The sequence below is a fragment of the Ochotona princeps genome, chromosome 1, assembly GCF_030435755.1.
Source record: "Ochotona princeps isolate mOchPri1 chromosome 1, mOchPri1.hap1, whole genome shotgun sequence".
Classification (NCBI taxonomy): domain Eukaryota; kingdom Metazoa; phylum Chordata; class Mammalia; order Lagomorpha; family Ochotonidae; genus Ochotona; species Ochotona princeps.
Genome location: NC_080832.1, coordinates 74,443,155 through 74,463,087, shown reverse-complemented (window position 1 = coordinate 74,463,087; position 19,933 = coordinate 74,443,155). Strand labels below are relative to the sequence as shown.

General features: G+C 38.2%; 1 protein-coding gene across 2 annotated transcripts in view; it reads right to left on the bottom strand.

Annotated features, from left to right (window-relative positions):
* CEP162 (centrosomal protein 162) overlaps window positions 1-19,933 on the bottom strand; it is a 68,433-nt gene that overhangs the window by 32,367 nt on the left and 16,133 nt on the right. The window contains exons 8-16 of one of the 2 annotated variants that reach the window (XM_058661049.1): window positions 18,300-18,330; window positions 17,333-17,449; window positions 10,193-10,387; window positions 9,737-9,818; window positions 8,380-8,659; window positions 7,271-7,529; window positions 2,186-2,319; window positions 1,704-1,931; window positions 1,060-1,200 (exon numbers count right to left, since the gene is read on the bottom strand). In XM_058661049.1, coding sequence (XP_058517032.1) covers window positions 1,060-1,200; window positions 1,704-1,931; window positions 2,186-2,319; window positions 7,271-7,529; window positions 8,380-8,659; window positions 9,737-9,818; window positions 10,193-10,387; window positions 17,333-17,449; window positions 18,300-18,330 — 1,467 coding nt within the window. The remainder of the gene's footprint in view (window positions 1-1,059; window positions 1,201-1,703; window positions 1,932-2,185; window positions 2,320-7,270; window positions 7,530-8,379; window positions 8,660-9,736; window positions 9,819-10,192; window positions 10,388-17,332; window positions 17,450-18,299; window positions 18,331-19,933) is intronic. The other variant, XM_004580421.4, reaches the window with a different exon arrangement.

Below are 19,933 nucleotides of genomic sequence, written 5' to 3'. Positions count from 1 at the left end.
GACTGTTCCAGTGTGACTGGACTTACGCCTTGGCAGATGGTCTGTGCTTCAAACATACTGTTAATGAATCCCTGAAAATATTCAGATGCCTAAATTCTGTATCATCTTTGTAGCGACACAGTGTGCATAATTATATGGCTATGAAATCTTACAATCCTATGTACTGCATGACAAGAACAGACTGGGAGGTAAAAGGCTTGAACACTTCTAACACAGAGGGCAGCATGGCCTGCAAAAATTATGTCCATTTCATTTTGAGCAAATGCATTAATCACAGGCTTTTTCTTAGGATATCCCAAGGTGGCAATGTAGTTTAAAGGCAGGCGCAGCACTCAGGTAATAGCTGTCAAAAGATAAGGATGTCATGAGAAAAAAGAAGAGGATACGAACACGAAAAGAGGGGTGGGGAAGAGGGCATGAAGATGACCTACACTACGAAACAGTAAATCTGTCCCGGCTGTGAGGCGAGCATTGACATGCAGAAAATCTTTGCCCCTGTAGGACACACTGACCTTTTCACATTAAATTAAAACATTCTGGCATTGGGAATTGATTCCAGATTTATATTTCTGAATGTAATAGCAAAGCAAGCCAGTCTCATATACCAAAAACCATCATAAAAACTAAAGAAAAATAGGACAGTGTCTAAGGAGCATGCTATTAAAAATAGTGCCAGGCAAACAATAAATGCTAACGGGCAACATGTACCAATTGGTGCTGCAGGCCAGGCTAAGAAAGAATGCTCTTACTAAGAGGCTGGTTTGTTTTGTTGTCTGTTTAGTTTCATGATTACTGTATTAGGGAGGCAGAGTTATTATTACTTTTTTTACAGATGAATAAACTGAACTAGACAGCTAAAGTGATGTTCTGAAGCTGTGCAACAGGTGGTAGAACTAAGCTCCCAAACCAGATTCTCTAAATCCAGACCATGCTTAGCCATGAGAAATGTGCAGACTAGTCAAATTAGTACTTTCTCATATTTCTCAGAGATTTGTATGTCTTATTGTTGTAATTAAAGGATCAACAACAAACTCATCAATGGCTGAAGAACTGTCACACCTGCTGATAGCCTTGAAGAAGTGTCTCTTGTTCTTGTATTTCTTTTTGAATTTGCTTCAGCTTTTCTCCAGTGACAGGGTCAGCTGGTTCTCCAAAACGTAACCACCTTTGTTTTTTGTTTGTTTCTTCAAAGCTACTTAACTTTGGGAAAAAAGCAGAAATTGTTATATTTGGGGGAATAACATGATGAAGTAAAAATTGAGTCAGAAAATGATTATACCCTAGAATCATCTGATAAAGCTGACCACATTACAATTAGACACTACAGTTGAATCAGCACAGCGGTGTTGTGTGCTCATGGTTCTGGCAAGCAGAATAAACTCAGACACGCTACAGAGTGATGGGCCCCGAAAGTGAACTTTCTATACAGCAATTTTTGCTGAAACTTGTATTTCTTTGAAGGTCACAATGAACTGAGATGTTCCACAAAGCATTGTTAAGAGCAGAAAACCATGAGAATGAACCAGTTTAAATTTAGATTCCCCCAGCACCCCGAAGGAATTTAATTTTAGGCTCTTCGGTAAGAAAGCACTCTCTTGAGTCATGTCCATATTTTCTATACAGCAGATTATCAAGTCAAAGAGTTCCATGTACCAAGGATGGCAATGTATTTAGAAGGAAAACTAAAACAATGTGTCTGGTACCTTAGCTTGAAGAATGTAATTGTCTTGATTCAATTTGAAGAGTTCTTTTTCCTGTTGTCTCTTTAGTTCTTCCAACTTACGTTCTAGATCTTTCTCCTTTTCTGAGAATGTGACTTTGATTTGTTCAATCAGGGCCTGTGCACCCCTCCACTTGTCCTCAGCCTCCTGAACTCTTTTAAACATGAGTAATTCTTTCTCCTTGTTTCTACCACAGTATCCTGAGGAATCCTTTTAAGGAAAAGTATTTTTTCAATGTAGTGGACATACACAGACATTTGAGATGGAGGTGATTAGGAAAAAAAAAAGCAAACACAAGAAAAAAGACATGAAAGTGTTCTACTATATAAGCAAATAAATATATGTTCAACAAAGAGAATATCACTGTAAAAATGAAACTATATTACTTGTATTTTTATTTGTGAGTTTTAATGCCATTTTAGAATATCAAGAATTATATGAATAATTTGAAATCTAATACCTACGGTTTGAGATTGAAAATACAAGTCAATTTCGGTAGGCTCTTCACGCTTCTCAGGGGCAGCCAACCAACCCTCAGTTTTCGGAGCTGGTTTACCCAGAGCCGCAGGTTTGACGACTCTTGTTCCAGTTAAGGTTTCTAAATAGTGTAAACAATGGATAAAAGCACCGCTGATTCCAAGTTGAATGAATATTCATAATTATGTAACAATAAGTATAAACACAGCAGGAACACCAACATAAAGTGAGGACTTTAACCTCGAGAGCTGCACAACATTAGCACAGCTGTTTCTGAGATGATGTACCCCATAATCAACATTTTACTCAACTTGACACAGATGGCTAATTGATCCAGGACAAGCCTAATGACAAATGGAGCTAAATAAATGTGAGAGGAATGTAGGTTACGTTTAGGACTCATTATTTTTACACAAGTAACTCTTGAGTGTTCACAGTAACAAGAATTTCTAAATGAAAATTCGAAGAGCAGCTGATAATTTTATGAAGTACCTTACTTCATTTAAACTGGGCATTTGACACACTATTTATAAACAATGTATCCCAAGATTCTGTGGGGTCTACATAATAATAGAAGCTGCATGGAAAACTATCAGTTAATGTAAATTTGATTTTTTTTTACATTTTATTATTATTGCTATCATTTTATGACACAGCTCCATATTCCCTTATCCCCTCCCCAATTCCGCCCCCCCCACCTAGTTCCTCTGTATCATTACTAACATACAGTTCTTCATACTCAGTCATATGTCCATCATTGCGGGCATGGACAATGGCAGAGAGTCCAGAATCCTATTGTCAAGATATAGTAAACAGTTTCATTGTAAGTCCATCTTTGTCTGGAAACAGAAATGCATACCACACTGCATCCTCACATCTGGATGTTAGTCTCCATTTCACAGCAAATGTAAAGTTGATTTTAAAAGACTCATAATGGGCCTAGTGCTGTGCTATAGTGGGTAATGCTGCCACCTGCAGCACTGGCATCCCATTTGGACACAGTTTAGAGTCCCAGCTGCTCCACTTCCGATCCAGCTCACTGCTACTCTGTTTAAAGAAAGTGGCAGATGAGGGCTCACGTGCTTGAGTTTCTGCACCCATAAGAGATGTAGATGAAACTCACAGCTCCTTGCCGTTGTGGCCATTTGTGGAGTGAAGCAGTAGATGGAAAATCTCTGCATTTCAAATAAATATTTTAAAGAGGACTAATAATACATTCATAATGTCCTGTAACACATATGTATATGCATTACAAATAAAATGTAACTAATGTATATTCTATTCCAATTTCAGCTCTGAAGATAACATGTAAAAGTTCCAAACAGCAGAAACAATTCTAAGGCCAATATGCTATTCTGTTAATAATAAGCAACATTAAAGGAAACAGAAGAGATCTTAAAACCCACATTCATATAGTACAAGTCCTGAACTGAACACTCAATGAACATTATTTAATTGCCTTAAAGGCAGATGAAGATATTCAACAATAACATTTTTCAAATAGTTTGAAATGCTAACTTTTTAAATGCAGTTAAGTTTTTCAAAGACAGTTACACATGATTGTTAAAGTCAAAAGAAAAAGCAAGTTACCAACACTTTCTCATTGAAAGACTTTCTTCCAATCTTTTGCTCCAGATGTGCAAAAATTTTTCTTAAAGAATCATGACTATAGGGGCCAACACAATGACTCAACAGCCTAATCCTTCACCTGCAAGTGTAGCATCCCATATGGGTGCTGGCATCCCGACTGCTCCACTTCCCATCCAGCTCCCTGCCTGAGGCCTGGGGAAGCAGTGGAGGATGGCCCAAGACTTTGGGACCCTGCACCAATGTGAGAGACCAGGAAGAAGCTCCTGGTTTCAGATCAGCTCAGTTTCTGGGTTGCAGCCATTTGGGGAGTGAACCAGCAGATGGAAGATTGCTCTCTCTGTTTCTCCTTTTCTCTGTAAATCTGCCTTTCCAATAAAAACCTTAATTAATTAATTAATTAATTAATTATATTGAAAAGTCAGATATCCAGAGAGGAGAGACAGACAGCTCTCTCATCTGCTGATTCACTACCCAATGGCTGCAACAGCCAGAGCTCTTCTGATCCAAAGCCAGGAGCCAGGAGCTTCTTCCAGGTCTCCCATGTGGGTACAGGGTCCCAAGGCTTTGGGCCGTCCTCGACTGCTTTCCCAGGGTACTGCTGGGATTAGAACTGGCGCCCATATGGGATCCTGGAACATTCAAAGCGACGACTTTAGCAACTAAGCCACCACGCCGGGACCATAAAAAACAAATCTTGCTTACACACACACGCACGGAAAAGAATCATGACTATAGTTATAGTGTGTGATGTAAGTCTTGGGAGAAACTTCTTAAAGCACTATTAAAGAAACTATTTGAATCACTGAAAAAGTAGTTCTTTAACTTAACCAAATCACTGGAAGTTCATTCATGTAACCAATGACTAGGCTGTGATTTGCCAGTGTAAGATTCTCCTTGGAACAAGCTAGCACTTAAGGGTTATTCCCCCTGCACACCTGTAGTTGTTAGCTCTTTGGCAGCAGAATGCTCTCTGCTCTCTTCCTGAGTTTTCAGCTACCATTTCTCTCTCAGTGAACTAAAGCATCTTAAATAATTCTCTCCCACACTGGTACATGGGCATCTTCTCCCTTTCTACATGAAGGAACATTTGCTTCAATCTAAAAGGCAAACAGGAAGACATCACAGAATTTGGAACATGTGGCTTCCTCTTGAAAAAAAAAGCACTTCTGCCAAAAATGAAAGCCAAAATGAAAAGCCAATATGAAACTTATGCCAAAAATGAAAGCAATCAAAATAATTCTAGAACGGAGAAACTATGGTGGGGAGACGAAAGAAATCAACCTGTTTAATCAGAACTAAGACTGAAACCAAAAAGCAAAGGGGAATGATGATGATTCCTCTTTGAACAAAACATGATACTTTGAGCAAATGAAATAAAAACCAACAGAAACATGTAGAAGGTCTGTGAGCTAGGAAAATACATTTCTTTATATTTCAAATAAGGGAAGGAATTAATAAAAGTCATTTTGAAACAACACTACATCTGGGACACTCTGTTTTAACAGTCTACATATTAAATATTTGGAAATTATGTTTTAGGATAAATTTAAAATATTTTTCTTCTTATAAAGTAAAGCTAATTTTATTTTGAAAATGGAGGCAGGCATTACGGTCCAGTTGCTTGGAATGCCAATATCCCCTACAGGAGTGCCCCATTTAAGCCATGGATTCACTTTTGATTCTGCTTCCTGCTTATTCACACCCTGGTGGGCAGTAGAAGAAAACTCAAGCAGTTGAATCCCTGCTACCCTCATGAGAGACCATGATGAATTCCTGGGTTCCTGGCTTGGCTCTGCCATGGCCGTTGTAGGTATTCAGGAAATGAATCAGAAGATGGGGATGGGTTTGTGTGTCTGCCTTCTATAGCAACTTTCTACTGTAATGGATTACAATCCATTCTACTCCTCCTACTCACATTTAATTTGCCTTTCACAGACACCTGCTTGTTGACTAGGACACCTCTTGTTAGATCCCAGGTTGAGTTCTTAGGGATTGGCATTGTGTTAAGCTGCCTGCAATGCCAGTACACCCTCTAAGTGCTCGCTGGAAGACCAGCAGCTCCACTTGGGACCCAGCTCTTTATAACGCTACGGGAAAGCAGTGGAACTCGATGGTTCAGGTACTTGAATTCCTGCTGCATACATGGGAGACGTGGATGGGGTTCCAGTCTCCAGGCTTGAGCCTGCTCCAAGACTGGGGCAGGAAGCAGCAGATTGGAAAAAAAATATTTAAAGATTTTAATTTTTACTTGAAAGGCAGATCTACAGAGAAGGATATACAGAGAGAAACATCTTTCATCCACTGGTTCACTCCCCAGGTCGTTGCAATGGCTAGAGCTGAACAGATCTAAAGCCAGGAGCCAGGAGCTTCCTCCAGGTCTCCCATGTGGGTGTAGGGTCCCAAGGCCTTGGGCCATCCTCTCCCACTTTCCCAGGCCATAAACATGGACATGAAGTGGCGCCTATATGAGATTCCGGTGTGTGCAAGGCGAGGATATAGACACTAGCCTATCACTCCAGGCCCGAAAACATGTCTCTCTGCTCTCTCTGTAACTTTGTCTTTCCGCTAAACTAAAAAAATCCTTAAAGAAAAAGATGAACTCTCAGTTCATCTTTCTTTACTGCTCGGCACCAAATGACTGAGAAAATTCTTCTTAAAACAACTTTAGCTTTGTCTGTAGGATTCCATGTGCTTTCAGGTTTCCTCCAATCTCAGTCTTCACTTGCAGTTTCTTCCGTGTGATTTTAATTCTTTTCTGCCTTTTTTTTTTTTTTTTTAAGATTTGCTTGTTTATTTGAAAGGCACAGAGAGGGAAGGACAGAGCAAGCTCCTCTAGCCACTGGTCCACTGCCTAAGTGGTCAGAGTAGCCAGGTCCTAGTGAGGTGAAAGCTTGACAGGAGCTTCCAAGTAGGTGGCAAGGGCCTGAGTCAACTTCTGTTGCTTTCCCAGGTGCAGTCGCAGCAAGCTGGATCAGATGCAGAACAGCAAGGATCTGATTCAGCAGTACTGTGCAATGCCAGCTTTGTAAGCGATGGCTTAAACCAATCCATTTTGCGGGCTCCTCATTTTGAACTCTTAAGGTTGACATGTTAATTGCCTCTTTGTCAACTCACGCATCAAACAGATAACTCAAAATTAACATCTCAGAAGCTAAAGTCTTCTCTCCATGTGCAATCCTATTTTACTATAGGACTCCTTATTCCAGCAGAGAGTAATCCATCCTTCCATGTGTTAAAGCTTTGAAATTTAGTAACCCAAGACTAATTCTTCTGACTTTTGGTTCTGCCTTCCAAACATATCCTTACCTAATCATTTATTATTTCCACCCAGTGCCACCACCCTGGGTCAAGCGCCAGAAATGAAATCCTATATATTGCATTTCAGAAAAATGTAGTATCTTAAAATTAATTCACTTCATGAAAATGAGGGAAGAAATAAGCCACATGTACAGAAATGTATTATAACAAAAGCATATAATTACCTTTTTTCCTAGCTTGATTTGAGGAGGAAATAGATCTCAAGCTTCTGTTTTTCATAATGTCCTTTGAAGTTTTCTTTTCAAGAGTAGAAAACACCTTGAGTGGGGAACTGGGCTTGCCATAGCCTGAGCTCCTAACTGATGCATACAATCCACTCTGGTTTTTTTTTTTAAGCAAAGGAGGTGCGCTTCGGGCCTTCTTGTATGGTACCTGTGGTCCAGTTACAGCCTCTTCTCCAGAACTGAGTTGAGATCGAAAAGTCTGTACACAAAAACCAAACTCTTCAGCATGAATTTCAACTACTGTTAGGAAGGAAAAGCTAACATGCAGCAAAATGCTAGTGATGACTGAACAATACTGTTTGTAAAAAGCAAACAACTATAATAAGGTTCTCTAATTTGAATCTTTGCACTTTGCAATCCATTTTCAAAGTTAGCATTAAAACAGGGTAAAGTAGATTATAAAGCAAAATAGTGTTGCTGGAAAGCCAGATTTATAATTATTAAGATGAACAGGAATACAGCAAGGAAGAATACATTTTGAAATGACATTTGAAATCTTATCTTTCATTCTGAACTTCTCAAGATGTCATAAAATATTGAAACCGTGACTTATTCCACAAAGAACTGGAGATTTATAGTAAATATACAATTCATAATTATAAAATACAAATAGAATATTGAGATAGAACGATAAAGCAGAAGGTCAAGAACAGAGGAAAAAGGGATAATGAAGCATAAATATCTTCAGTTACAGGCACCATTCCTGCAAAATCTCACTTACCTACAATGTGAACTGTTGGAAAGACTGACAATGAATGCTACAATGAAAACAGTCTTTTTTTTTTTTCCTTTTACTATCCAAATTCTGGGCTATCTTTGCAAAAAAAAGGAGGGGGGCAGAAATAAAAGGACTACTGTGAAGAACAGCTCTGAAAGAAGCTACATTTAATTTGGGGACTGGAGCTATGCCCATAAACACCACCCACAAATCTTTACTGTGGAGGTTAGGATGCAGTCAGTCCCTGGCTTAAACAGCACATGTTTATCAACAGTGTTTTATATATTTGACATTACTTCAGCTCTCAGTATATTAAATGATCCATACTTACGTTATTAATTTTGTCATCTTGAGGTAATGAAGGATTAACAGATAATTTTTTCTTCAATATATCAGGATACATTTTATCAATATGTTCTTCTGTAGCAGTAACTGCTGGGGAGCTGTTTTCTAGACTCTGGTTTATTGTCTTTTGCAAAATCACATTCTCATCATTTTTGTCCAAAAGTTGGTTCACGTGATACAGGTCTTCAGTCTGGACATCTGAGTCCATCTGAAGGGGTAAACTGCTGCTGTATTCAGTTTCCTTATAATCAGCAACTTTCTTTGAACTATAAAATGAAATTGGACACAGGAATGATTCTTACATAATTACTCCTCAAACACCAGTTATACATGCACACACACGCATACATAAGCGTTGTTAACTATTCAAATTTAAGTTACTAATGTTCAATATATTATTTACAATTTTTGTTGCCATGGTACATTCGTATAGTATTTAAATAGCTGATTTTAAATTCTGACAATTTTAATACAGTGTAATAGAAGAATGACACGAAAAACTCAAGACTTACTTTAAAGAAAGCCCAAATCAAACAAGACTAAAATTCATTTGTTTGTTATTTCAGAGGCAGAGAGAGTCAGTAAAGATGATAAAAGTTATCTGATCCAGTCATACTCTGGTACTGGTGAAGGCGCAATCTCTAAGATTATTTCAGTTTCATTACTTGAATAATTGATATTAAAGGTACCTATGCTACTTGTTGTGAAGACCATGTGAGCCAGTAGATCTGACACTGAGGGCTATACGAATGCAAAACTGCCTTATGACAAGTTACTGTGTTATGCTACTGTCAAACAAGAATAAGCCACAAATCCTTTCACCAAACTGAATAGGACCTGCGAGGTGTTCATGAAGCCTGTTTTTTATGTAGAACAGAATTTTGACCCTGTGAGACCTGGGCTGCTCTGTGACTAAGTCAAAACTAGCAGGTTTATGAAGAAAAAAAAATCTATGACTCATATAAGAAATAAAGTTCACTCTTTTCCTCATTAGGAATCGACTGTTTCTGCATCATTTTAGAAATGAAGAGAAATCATAGCTTTCAGTGGAGTTTTACGAGCAATGGCAGACAATTTAGTAACATCAATTTCTTTTTATTTTTATCATCAGGAAAATTTTGATGAATTAACTGAGTAAAAACAATATGAAAAGGAAAAAGCAGTGATTCCTAAAGAAATTCATTCAAGCTCATGTTAGCCACTGGTCTTTCACTACAAATCATCATATGGGACAAAAACCCAAAAACTGTAAAAGTTTCCAATGATACACAAGGAGTAAAAAAAAACCTCCCACATCTCAGTGTCATCCCCTGCACACACAACACAAGCTACAAAACTCATACCTGAGTGGTCGTAAATCAAAACCCCTGACCCCCAAAGAGTCTATTCTGATAGGTTTCATTAGCTCCTCTACTGTTGGCAGATCTAAAAAAAAGTTAAATTAAGAAAAAAAGTTATATACATCATTTATTTTTCATGTCTAATACGACCAAATTACATTTACTCTAATTGACATAGTTAAAGAAATAGCTCATGCAATAACCTATTTCCCAGAACTGACCTGTTTGTACTGGGAAAATATTCTTTGATACTGATTAGAAGAATAAATTGTATTGTTTGGCTCATACCTTACGCTTAAACAAATCATTTCCGAATTTTCATGTGCACAAATCTTTTAATTAAGTTCAGGGTCTAAAAAAAAACATTCACTTCTAGCAAACTGTCTTTAAATGACACCTAACTAGAAACTATGAGATACAGTCTCAAATAGTTGAAAAATCTGATCTATCAACTTTTACCAGATTCAGTAGTAGAAATGTTTTTTGAAGACTCTTCATTTTCTTGAGGATGATCTTTCACTGAGCTCTTGGTATTTTCCATAGTGTGACATTCAATTCTCTGCTCATTTATATCCCCCACAGAATGGGCTATTTGACAATAGGCTTGGTGCAGGGCTTCAATGTCACTATTGCTTTGTCCATAAGAAACACCTGCTGAAATAAATGGCATCAAAAATACATGGGGAATACGTAACACTGATATCATTAATTTGTTATAAGTGGTGAAGAAGGCTGAGGACAGTTACAAAAGTTAACCTCAAGCTTAGGCAGTTTGTACTGATAGTCAATCAGCATGAGATCACAGCGGTTCAGTCACTCTCCCACGAGTTGTAGCGTGATGTAACAGTATATGTCATATTGCCCTGTCTACCACTGGATTTAACCAACATCTCACTGGATACAACTATTCCTAAATTTCCCAAAATGACATTCCTTTGAAGGATAGTACCCTTCCTTTTATTACTATAATTCTTTTATACTTTTTGCTTCTTACAACCTTACAATTTTTAACTTTTTTTTTAAAGATTTACTTATTTTTATTGGAAAGTCAGATTTACAGAGAGAAACAGAAACAGAGAAAGATCTTCAGTCTGGTGGTTCACTTCCCAAGCTGCCACCATCACAGAAGCTGAGCCATCTGAAGATACCAGCCAGGGTACAGGGTCCCAAGGATTTGGGCCATCCTTGACTGCTTTTCCAGGCCACAAGCACGGAGATGAATGGGAAGTGGAGGAGCTGGGACATGAACCAGTGCCCATATGAGGTCCCGGCTCATACAAAGTGGGGACTTTAGCCATTAGGTTATAGCACTGGGCCACACAATTTGCATTTTTTTCAGTTTCAATTCATTCTTCTCAATTTGTAATCAAGTATGTGTTCCCAAATTTTAAAGCCACTATAATCAAAAGCAGTTTCCTATGGCCAAGCCCATCCCTTTCTTCAGCCATGTGTGTCATCTGACACTGCCCTCTTCCTGGATGCCATTTCTTTGGCCCCTTTTCTGGGTGATCCCCACCACGCTGAGCCTAATTCTCCATCTCTTGTGTCAACAGCTCATTTCAGGGGCTACTTTTAGTGCTTTTAAATCCTCACACTGTTTTGACCCAGCTAGTTTCATCAAGACCCTTCCCCTTAGCTATATCCATTTGTGCCTTCCCAATCCATATTTGCATCTCTTTTCTAAATATAAACTCTCTAACTAACAGACATTCAGATTGTCCTGTAAGAAAACTGCACTTACAATCTCTCCAAGTGAATTTGGGGATATAAATATATTTTCACAAAAACTTGTCATACTATCATTCCGTATTTTAGCTAATGGTATCCTTATATACTCCATCACCCAAAATAGAAAATTTTGACACTACGATGCACTTCCTTCCTCACTATCCTCCTCTTCTCACCAGCTGACCAATTCTAGCAAAAATAATTTGAAGGAACTGGAAACAATAATCTCAGATTTTATAAGTATTTTCTTAATTATATTATAACTTTTTACAAATTAGAGTTATAGGAAAGTGGAAGCCAAGAAGGGAAACAGTGACAAATCTTTTCTTAAGACTCATGCTAATAAATCAAATACTAAAATACATCTTTGGTTGATCCTATTTTGTGCAGGCAAGGGCCTGGTTTCACAGAGTAATACCACCCTTCCCTAAGTGCTCTAGGCATGCAGCCATGAAGCAAAATGATACTTGTCTGTGAGATAAATGAAATGAAAAATTAGATCTGGCCTGCAACTGGGAAAAACCTCATTTTTTACATATTTACTAAACATTATAAAAAGGTAATCTTTGAGTCTGTTTAATCCCAAAACATGGTAAAAAAAAAAAACAAAAAAATTGAATATTTCAGCTCTTAGGCAGAGTTCAAATGATCATTTGAATGCTTGCGAGCATCTTTGAAATACAAGGTATATGAAATACCCTACAGTCAACAACTGTTTAAGCTATATGTCTTCAGATGTTTGAATAGCCTCTGTTATTAAAAAGAGTTGATATAGATAATGATAACAACCATACAGGGGCTACTGTTTTGAGTTTTACAATGTACTAGGTACACTGACCATCAAAAGTCCCATTTTTAAGGAGGAAGTAGGCGTAGAAGCACACAGCTGCTAAATGGAAAGGTTAGGGAAATGAATACAAGTCTACAGGCTAATAATTTTATGTTCTATGACCTTCTAGTAATTGAATAATCTGTTTCAGAGTTAAGAACATTTTTTAATAGCAAGAAACTTAATAACCACTTGGATCATCTTCTTTCTCTCCAAGACTTATTTATTTTTATTTGACAGGCAAATTTTTACCGAGAGAGAAGGAAAGAGACAGATCTTTCACCCACTGGTTCATTTCCCAAATGGCTGTACAGCGGCCAGAGCAGAGCTGAGCTGATCAGAAGCTGGGAGCCAGGAACTTCTTCCCATGTGGGTGCAAGAGCCCAAAGCCTGTTATACCACTGTGCTGGCCTCAACAAGGATCATCATCTAAATACAATTTTTACTCTGAGCAATAAATTTTTATCTGATTGTTAACATTTGAGAGCCAGAGAGGCACAGATATAGTAAGATAGAAAGAATGTGCTCCCATTGGCTGTTATAGTTCCCAAATGGTTGCCATGGTTCCCAGGTGGGAGCTGGGGACTCCTTCCAGGTCTCCCATGTGGGAGAAAGGGATCCAATCATTTGAACCATCACTTTCTGCTTCCTAAGTTCTACCTTAACAGAAACGTGGAACCTGATTCAGTCAGAAATCAAATCCAGGCACTCTAATATAAGACATGGCTAAATTAATTGCCAAGCCCAAACATCTGTCCTGTGAGTTGTTACAATCTACACTACTGATTTTCTTACCGTGAAAAAGAAGTTTTTCGAAGAAAACAATAGGTCCTATAAATATTTGACTGAAATCCTATTTCGAATTATGCTTTAAAACTTGTAACAGGACCCAGTGCTGTAGCCTAGTGGCTGAAGTCCTTGCCTTGCATGCACTGGGATCCCATATGGGCACTGGTTCTAATACCAGCTGCTCCACTTCCCATTCAGCTCCCTGCTTGTGCCTGGGAGGGCAGTCAAGGATGGCCTAAGGCCTTGGGACTCTGCACTCACATGGGAGACCTGGAAGAGCTCCTGGCTTCTGACTTGGGACTGGCGCAGCTCTAGCTGTTGTGGCCACTTGGGGAGTGAGTCATTGGATGGAGGATCTTCCTCTCTGTCTCTACATATCTGACTTTGCAATAAAAATAGATAAATCTTTAAAAAAAAGTTGAACAGTAACCTAGTCTACACACTCAAATGTGCTGTTTATGCAATTGTAGTATTTTGAAGACATTATGTAATTACACTAGTTTTGGTAACTTTTTTTCTTAAAGATTTTTTTACTTTTATTGCAAAGGCAGATATACAGAGGAGGAGAGACAGAGAGGAAGAAGTTTTGGTAACTTCTGTCATCTTCTTTTCATCGACATCTTGGATTAAAATTCCATTGGCCACCCTTGATATATGAACTTCCTATAGCACACTGATAACCGAAAGTCACAGTTCTATACTGGTCTTTCAAAACAACTCATGCTTAGTAATGAAAACTGTACAAGTGTAGCCCATTACAGCACATGACATGGCTACTTCAACCCTGGTAAGGCTGAGGGACATGTGCATATACTTTCATGATGGTAGCGCATTTTGTTGGATGAGAGTGAACAAGCAAGTAACATGCCCTGCAGGAAAAATTCCCATGCACAGTTGTAACGTTCTGACTTGTGTTACTTCTTTCAAAATGCAAATGGATGAAACAAGACAGTGATGACTCTTGCAACAACAGTGACTAGAAATAAAGAGATCTGATAGAACACTGTATCTGACTCAGTGTTTGACCTGGTTGCTGATTATATGGCTGTATAAGCACCATTATTATTCTCAAACTTTTAAAGCACTTCTAGTCTGTACTTTAACCATCTAACTATTAAAGTAACAGTTCTATGTTAGAAATATTTATTTATGTTCATTTTATTGAAAAAGGAGGAGAAAGACCAAGGGAAGGAGAGAGGGAGAGGAAGAGAGAGAGGGAAGTAAAAGACAGAGATCTTCCATCCTTTAGTTCACTCCACAAATGCCTGCAAGCCAGGGCAGCGCCAGGCTCAAGCCAAGAGTTCAGAATTCTCTTGGTACTTGGCAGGGACACAAGCACTTGAGCCATCATCTGCTGCCTCCTGGGATGCGCACCAACTGTAAGCTTTCAGGCATCTTTAAATAGCATCCACACGGGAAATGGGCAGACATTTCACAAAAGAACAAACCCAAATGGCAAACAAGCATATGAAAAAATGCTCAAGTTCCCTGGCAATGAGTGAAATCCAAATGAAGACAACAATGAGGTACCACCTAACTCCAGTAAGGATGGCACACATACATAATACCACCAACACTTGCTGGCGAGGCTGTAGGGAAAAGGGAACCCTTCTCCACTGCTGGTGGGACTGCAGACTTGTACAGCCTCTATGGGAATCAGTTTGGCGAATACTCAAACAACTGAAAATCAACATGCCATATGATCCAGCAATAGCACTCCTAGGGATATATCCAAAACATCTTCTACTTAAGAAACCAACATGCACGCCTATGTTCATAGCAGCACAATCTACAATCGCAAAAACCTTGAAGCAGCCAAAATGCCCATCAGCAATAGAAGATTGGATAAGAAAGCTATGGTTCATCTACTCTATGGAATACTACTCAGCTATTAAAAAAAACAAAATGCAGTTCTTTGTGGTCAAATGGGCCCGACTGGAATCCATCATGCTAAGAGAAATGAACCAATCCCAAAAGGTTAAATACCACATGTTTGCCTTAATCTGAGATGAAAAGATGACAACTTGGAAGATAGTACCTGTATATTGTAATATTAGTGCAATCTCTAACAACCTGTATCCAATGCAACAAGATAATGCGATATAATCTATAAACCAACAATTAATGTCAGAATACTTAAGATCTACATCGAAAAACTGTAAAACCTACTATACCCTCAATATGCTATGTTAACCTCTAATGGGGAGGGAGTGCAGGGAAATCTTTCAGGACCATAAAAAGAGTGAGGAAAAAGTACAATATACCCTATCAAGATCAAATCTGGTAATTCATAGACAACAGACTCAAAGCGGCACTAAACAACAATAAAACTACTATACCAATGCATGAGGGGGGAATCGGGTGCGATCCTGACAACCTCTTAACAGGAGGTCATGTGCGTAGAGCAGGGGGGCACTCCAGAGTGGAGCAGGTGGTAAGGAGGAAGCTTGGATCCCAACCATGAAGACTCCCAGACCTTCACCACAAACTATTAATACGAGCAACAAGGACTATATCCCAACTGCCAAGGAGGCCACAGGGAATTGGATGCCCTCGGAGGCCAAGTACTCTGAGGTCACCCACCCCCAAGCAGAGCTTCCGCAGGGGATGGAAGAAGTCCAAACACTACCTTGCAGAAACCAACGTCATCGGAAAGACAACCAGAAGCCCTGAGCGGTCCGCAGAAACAGAAGAACAATAAATGTCCTTCGGGACCAGGGAGGAGAGCTTTCTCTGGTCTGAGTCTGGCTCCACCTCTGGACCCCCGCCCTCCCTCGCAATGACCATCGGGATTGCTTCAAAAACCCCTCACAGCAAACAATCATACAAACTAAAAAAAAAAACCTAAAATAAATAGACAAACAACAGAAAGTAGAGCTTGAAATCTGACAGGAAAGAGCTGGTGTGGATTGGCTCATGCCTCGCTGGGTGGGACACAAAGATTAGTTACTCCTCACCATGGTGTTGAGGATTTTCCTGCACACCCACCCCCGCCCCCCCAAAAAAAACGTGTTCTGCACCTTAAATGTCGACAAATATCTTGTTAGAGTTATAAGCCAGTCTAGATTATCCTAAAATCTGCCAAGATCAGCAAAATTATACTTCAACACAACAAATGGCTAAATACTAAAATGAAATAGACACGAGACAGCTGAATGGTACCTTATAGCCATTTTAAGGTATATAGCAGCCGGTCCTGTATATAAACTAAAATTGAAATGTCAATGAGCTAATCAGAGGTTGTGGTTAGGACTTGCTTTTTTTTTTTAACATACTGGTTGCTCAAAATCATGTCAATTCCATAATATTGCAAATTGCTGTTGATGTTATATTGGGACTCTTAATTGACTGCGATGATATTCTACCAGCTCTAACTTCAGACCAGAAATGGTCTCCCCTAGAAACTGTTCAACCCATCTGGACAATAAGTAGCTGGACTTTATGCTTGGTATATGTTTGCAAAGAAAGAATCTTGATTGAATTTGAACTGTAATACTGCATCAAGGTGGAGGAATCCACCATGGGGGGGGAGGGGTGGGGGGATTCCCAGAGCTTATGAAACTGTCACATAATGCAAAATAATTAATAAAAATATATATATATAATAATAAAAAAAATAAATAGCATCCAAAGTGGAAGAGCTGGGACTTGAACCAGACGTTCCCATATGAAATATAAATATCCCAAGTAATAACTGTGTAATTAATTTTATATGTAAATATGAAAACTGTGAATTATAAATTTATATTCATAAAAATAGCATTTAACCGATATACAACATTCTATATAATTGGATAAAATTTGCTGCTACTTTAATATTTAATAGAGTTTGTAGAGGCATTATCTTGAAGAACCTTCCAAGCTTTGGGACAGCCTCATTGACTGTTCATATTTCAGACCATAGGATTTACTCTTACTCCTGAAGAGAGGGAAAGAGCTGTTTTTGCTCTTAAGGAAAAAAACAGAAAGCCATAGTCCCATTTCTCTTAAACATGGCAGAAACAGCACTACAGAGAGATACAGTAAATTGGTTATTTACTTTCAGTGCCACATTCACTGATTACAGAATGGTTATTTTAAACCTCATTTTTGCATGACATTTTAGTATTAACTGCTATCATTAGCAAATTCTGATTATTTAAGCTGCTAAGTACAGTGGGAAAACCTGAGGTAAAAAGTTTTATTGTCACTGGAAATGAAATAAATAAAATATAAGGTATTGCAGAGAATAGCCAGTTTTCAAATACATTTACCTGTTTCTGTCATTTCATTATCAGTCATTTCCTGTAGGGCTTTTGGCTTAGTTGTCACTTTATCTTGCTCCTTAAGATTGACTTCTTCAATAGAATCTAATGAATCAAGCAGTACAACTGAAAGAATATAGAAAACAATTTATAAGGATTGTAAATCTGTGTAGTTTGTCACATACAACATATATAAATACAAAGATAAATGTTTATATATAAATGGTAGTCTGTACATATCCATACATAAAATAAGCATAATATGTATATGAGGAATCTTCAAAAATTTCATGAAAACTTCTCAGTATCTTTTAATTCCATTAGTCCACAAACATTTTGAAGTCCTCTCATATATAACAGGTATGATTTTTTTTAAGACCCACTATTTATTTCTATTGAAAAGGCAGATATACAGAGAGAAGGAGAGACAGAGAGAAAGATCCTCCATCTGATGATTCACTCCCCAAGCAGCCGCAGTGGCTGGATCTGAGCCAATCCGAAGCCAGGAGCCTGGGGCTTTTTCCGTGTCTCCCATGTGGGTGCAGGGTCCTAAGGCTCTGGGTCATCTTCGGCTGCTTTCCCAGGCCACAAGCAAGGAGCTGGATGAGATGCAGGGCCACTGGGATTAGAACCAGAGACCACACGGGATCCTTGCGTGTGCAAGGCGAGGACTTTAACCATGACGTCATTGCGCCGGGCCCACAGGTATGATTTTGTTATGTCTAAGAGGGTAAGTTAGCATGAACATACATATTTACGCTTATAAACAGATCTAATGAAAGTAACAGGAAAAAAAAAGACCTCAAATGTAACAGGATAGATTCATGACAGGCACACGGAACACATTATTGAGAAAAGTTGTGAACTTTAACTCATTAGATATTTAAAAAGACAGTGATTTATTCAAAATTATTAAGAAGGTATTCTGGAGTTTAATTTCTGCTACCTAAAATATACAAATATAGATAATATTTACCATTAGCCAACATGCAGGTTTTCTCTTTTTCCTAAGGGAAAAGAAAAAGAAAATAATTTTTTGTTTTGAAACAAAAATTACATAGAATGATCATAATGCAAATTTTAAAAACTAGTGCTTTACCCCATTATGGATAGAACAGGAACTATGCAGTCTAGGTTTTCCCTTCCATTCTTGTTCATGAAGAGTCAACTCACAGCTCTGAGAAAACTCTTACAAGTTTCAGAAATTACCAGAATTAACTTAGGTTTTCAAAAGCTTAAAGTGTCTAGATATCCACTTCTGCTCCCTGAACTTGCTCAAAATTCCTGCTTCTGAACATTAAGATAACAGAACTATTTCATGAGTCCTACAACTGTATCATCATCATAAAGTTTTCTTTCTTGCTAAAAATGATGACCAAACACATCTTTTTCTGTTTCATCCACATTTCAAAAGAAACAAATTTCAGGAATGCAAGCCATTAAACAGCAAGATAGGTTAAGTTCTTCAATATTACAAGCATCCTTAGAACAGAAATGGAGAAAGTATGGCCTGCTGACTACACAGTGTGTGTGAAATTATTTGGCCTGGCAAGGCAACTGTAGGCAGGAACCAAAATTCAATACATCTAGAGTGGGCTAATCTTTAAGCTGATAATTTCATATGGTTCTCAAAAGATATTACAAATATTTAAATGACCATTGGCAGGAAAAAGGCTCACCACTGCCTTAGAATAATTGCTAATTAGTGTCAACATATTCCTCATTAGCCTAGAAAGTGTGGAGGGTCTTCCCACAGTAACAAAGTTTCAATATTTTGATTTTGACTCTTACCCAGACTACTGTTTGTGAGGCTTCCACATTCAGATTGAAAAATTTTCGTGCAGGGGAAACCTTCCTAGCACTGCACAGTACACATTTTACTGACCTACTGATTTTCTAATGAAATGTTATGATTGCCATGCATCACGCGTAAGTCTCATAACAAAGAGAGAACCAATGACAACGTACCAAGTCACTTTAAAGTGAAGAGTATTTAAGTATACCTGAAAACTATTTTGTCCTTGGTTTGGAGTCAGTGTTTCATACATGTTGAAAATACCTACCCCTAACATGTAGTCCCAAAAGACCAGGTGTAGCAGAACAAAATAACAAATAACTTTCTTATTAACCATGATCAAAAATTTTCAGAGTTAAATTCCATATAATATGCTATAAGCTGCATAATTCTTTAGCCATAAACAAGTCTTGCTAAGAACTGGGAAAGGAGAGAATTAGAGCATAGTACTAATTCTCTGAAAGGGAAAGGAAAAATGTAACTCATTTTCTAAGTCAACTAAGTTTTAGATCCTTCTGCTACAATTAGCATACATTCCTAGGAGGGGGCATTTACTGTGCTTTACAAGGAAAGAATCCTATCAAACAAAACTGTAATTTAATAAATTATTCAAAAGGACACTTTGAGATTTTAATAAAGCTTTCAATTTCTATAAGGGAATCAACTGTCATAATTTCATCAGGCATCCTGAGTTAAGCAAATGTACAACTGAGTGCTTAGGGACACAGAAATTGACAACAAGGAGCCAGACTAGGTAGAATTCCATATTTTTAGTTCCTCATATGATACGTTAGTGAAGTTGAAGAGGTTGCATA